General features: G+C 43.5%; 1 protein-coding gene across 6 annotated transcripts in view; it reads right to left on the bottom strand.

The window, feature by feature from the left end:
* Positions 1-2,903, bottom strand: part of Pigg (phosphatidylinositol glycan anchor biosynthesis class G) — a 49,146-nt gene that overhangs the window by 26,133 nt on the left and 20,110 nt on the right. For all 6 annotated transcript variants that reach the window (XR_003378056.1, XM_026785062.1, XM_005359662.3 and 3 more), the window contains exon 10: positions 1,930-2,121. Coding sequence is in view for 5 of the 6 variants with exons in the window: in XM_026785062.1 (XP_026640863.1) it covers positions 1,930-2,121 (192 nt within the window). In the remaining variant the exon portion in view is untranslated. The remainder of the gene's footprint in view (positions 1-1,929; positions 2,122-2,903) is intronic.

The raw sequence follows: 2,903 nt of genomic DNA, 5'->3' as shown, positions 1-2,903 counted from the left end.
CAGCAAACATATGGCCAATAAGGGTTTCACAGAAGAAGCCCTCTCCCAGCAGATAATCCCAGGCCACTGGACAGGAAAGAGTAACAGAAAGAGCATCCAAACGAGTCCCCAGACCTCACCAGTCAGTGCTTCTCATTCCTAGGACTTTGACTTTCAATCCTAGACATGCTTGGGCTTCAGACAGGGAAGGAAAGGGTCAAGAGAAAGGGTCGTGACTACTTGGTGAATATTGACTCACAGTAAATGCAGAACCAGACAGGTCAGGGTCCAAGATGAATTCAGAATTTGAGCAGTTTAGGAACCAGGTGGATTTTTAAAAATCAAGATAGACAGGTGAGGGATGGATGCATTTTACAGACAGAAAGAGCATGCAGAGAGGAAAGACACTGGCTTTCTTCTCATCGTCTATAAGAGCCAAGCTGCTCATAAGCAGAGAAGAAAGTAAGGGGATCACAGTCTTGAGATGAATGATGCAGAAATCAAGGACAGACATGGTGAAAACAAGAAATGCAGGCACACACTGCACTTGGAGAGTAAACAAAGCCCCAAATGTAAAATGCAACCATTTGCCCACAGTTCCAGACTCCAAAGCCAAGAACAGACTTTGTCTCTACAAAATGTCCCCAGTCTCAACCACCATCTTCTTCATGTTCCCCGCGGCTTTCTGCCTCACTGAAGGCCACTGCCCTGCTGGCCCCTGCTGCAGACACCGAGATGTTTCCTGGTACGCCCCTAAGCTTCTGGCTACAGCCCTCGGCTCTCAGCACTTGTTAACCCTAGATTCTGTGAGGTACTCAAGTGAGTAAAAAGGAAGGCCACAACCTATATATGACCTTGGCTCCTAAATATGACAATATTTAATCAACTTAAGTCATATACAAAAAAAGTTTGGTAAGTTGGACTCATGTAAGAGTTTGCCTATTGCTTTACCACACCCTTCTGTGCTCTATGAAAACTTACTACCTCATGGTTACAAGATCCCACCACAGGGCTTCAACATATCTGTGAGGGTTGTCCTACTACTGCTAGACAACGACAAATTATTTATTCCTTCAACTGCAAATGATTCTTCAAAGAACATGAGGGTATCTTATTTCCGACGGCCCCTCTGCTGTATTCTCAGTACTTTTGAGAACAGATATAACCACACCAAGAAGGCTAGCCACGCTCTGCAGCCCTGTCCAGTCACCTATAGTTCTATCACGGACACCAGACTCATGGTTAGCCCTCTTGATCTGCACAACAGGAGTTCCTTGGCCTTACAGGAGTAACATAGGAAAGCCAGCTTCCTTTCCCAGATGTTGGGAATACCCACACTATTACTGTCCTTGCTATGTAAGTCACAGCTCAACTTAGCAAGACTAAATCCTAGTAAATGAAGGTTGCTGTTAACTCGTTTATCACTTCATTCATCAGTCCTAGGCCTTAATTTATTTATTAATTAAAAATAAGTACAATGAGCTTACTTCTAAATTATTTTCCTCCCAAGAGTGCTAACAAAGTGGTTCACTACAGTTTTCTTGGCCAGGATACAATAGCTGCAAATGAAACCACTATTAATAAAAACTACATTCCATTCGAGACCAGCCTGGTCTACAGAGCTAGTTCCAGGACAGGCTCCAAAGCCACAGAGAAACCCTGTCTCGAGAAAAAAACAAAAACAAAAACAAAAAAACTACATTCCAGGGTCTGGAGAGATGGCTTACAGGTTAAGAGCACCCACAAGGCAGCTCACAACGATCTGTAACTCCATTCTAGGGGATGTGGCTTCCTCACATGGACATAACTACATGCAAAACACCAATGCACATAAAATAACAAATTACTTAAAAAAATAAACCCCACTATCGTAAAGATTAGCATGGCATTTTTTTAGTACAGAAAACACTGAAATATATAAAAGCAAACTTTGGTCTCTAGTTCACTTACTTTGAAATGCTTTTGTTGTCTGGCTGCCATGGAAACAGCACAATCCCAGTGGCTGCTCTGTAGCAGAAGACACCCAGCAGCCCCAGTGCTAAGGCTGCCTTGGATACAAGGGAGCATCCCTTTTGAACCAACATGAAGATCACAACCAGAGAAAGGGCAGCCAGGCCTGAGAGTTGAGCTTTGTGATCAGAGCTGAAATAAGACAGAAGATGTTCAAATTACACCAACAGAATTGTGGGTATTGAAGGGTTTTTAAAGAATTACAATCAGATGATTTTTCTAGAAAGCCAGAAAACAAAACGAGTTCTTAAATGTCACAAAGACGACCATGCTGAGATCTCACTCACTTCTTACTCTCAAGATGGTCAGATGCTGGCATTAGGTACAAACAGCTCTGTCCTCCAGTCTTTGCCTTGCTTCCTGCTCATCCTGGCTCTACTGTTCTCCCATGACCTCAAGTCTCTCGGCCCTAGCTTCTGACAGGTGCTGTCCCGCTGAGCGGAGGTGCACAAAAGAATTCGGGCAAGGCTGGCTCCCCTATGTTATTTACAGCTATGCTCATAAAGCTTCGATAGCTAATAGTTGTTAAATACATATTCTGGAAAGATATACATAGAAATGAGAAAAGATTTTAGAAAATGTGAATAAAACTGGGCATGGTGATATACATCTGTAATCTTGACAAATGAGATCACAAGTTTGAGGTCAGGCTTGGGGATACAGGGCAAGACTTTGTTTCAAAACACACACATGGCGGGGGGAGGCAAAGAGAGGAAGGAGGAGAGGGAGAGAGAGAACAACAATAACAACAAAAAAAGAAAGAAAAAAGAAAAAGAAAAACAAACCAGAAAATGGCATAAGACAGTTGTGACTGTCAGGACAAGGAGAGATGATTTAAAACCAGAGGCCTCACCCCAGAGGAGGTCTCACCCTGGAGGTCCCACCCTGGAGGAGGTCCCACCCTGGAGGAGGTC

The sequence above is a fragment of the Microtus ochrogaster genome, linkage group LG1 (genome assembly GCF_000317375.1).
Source record: "Microtus ochrogaster isolate Prairie Vole_2 linkage group LG1, MicOch1.0, whole genome shotgun sequence".
NCBI lineage: Eukaryota > Metazoa > Chordata > Mammalia > Rodentia > Cricetidae > Microtus > Microtus ochrogaster.
The sequence above is the reverse complement of the archived record's forward strand: the minus strand, read 5'-3'. Positions and strand labels throughout refer to the sequence as shown.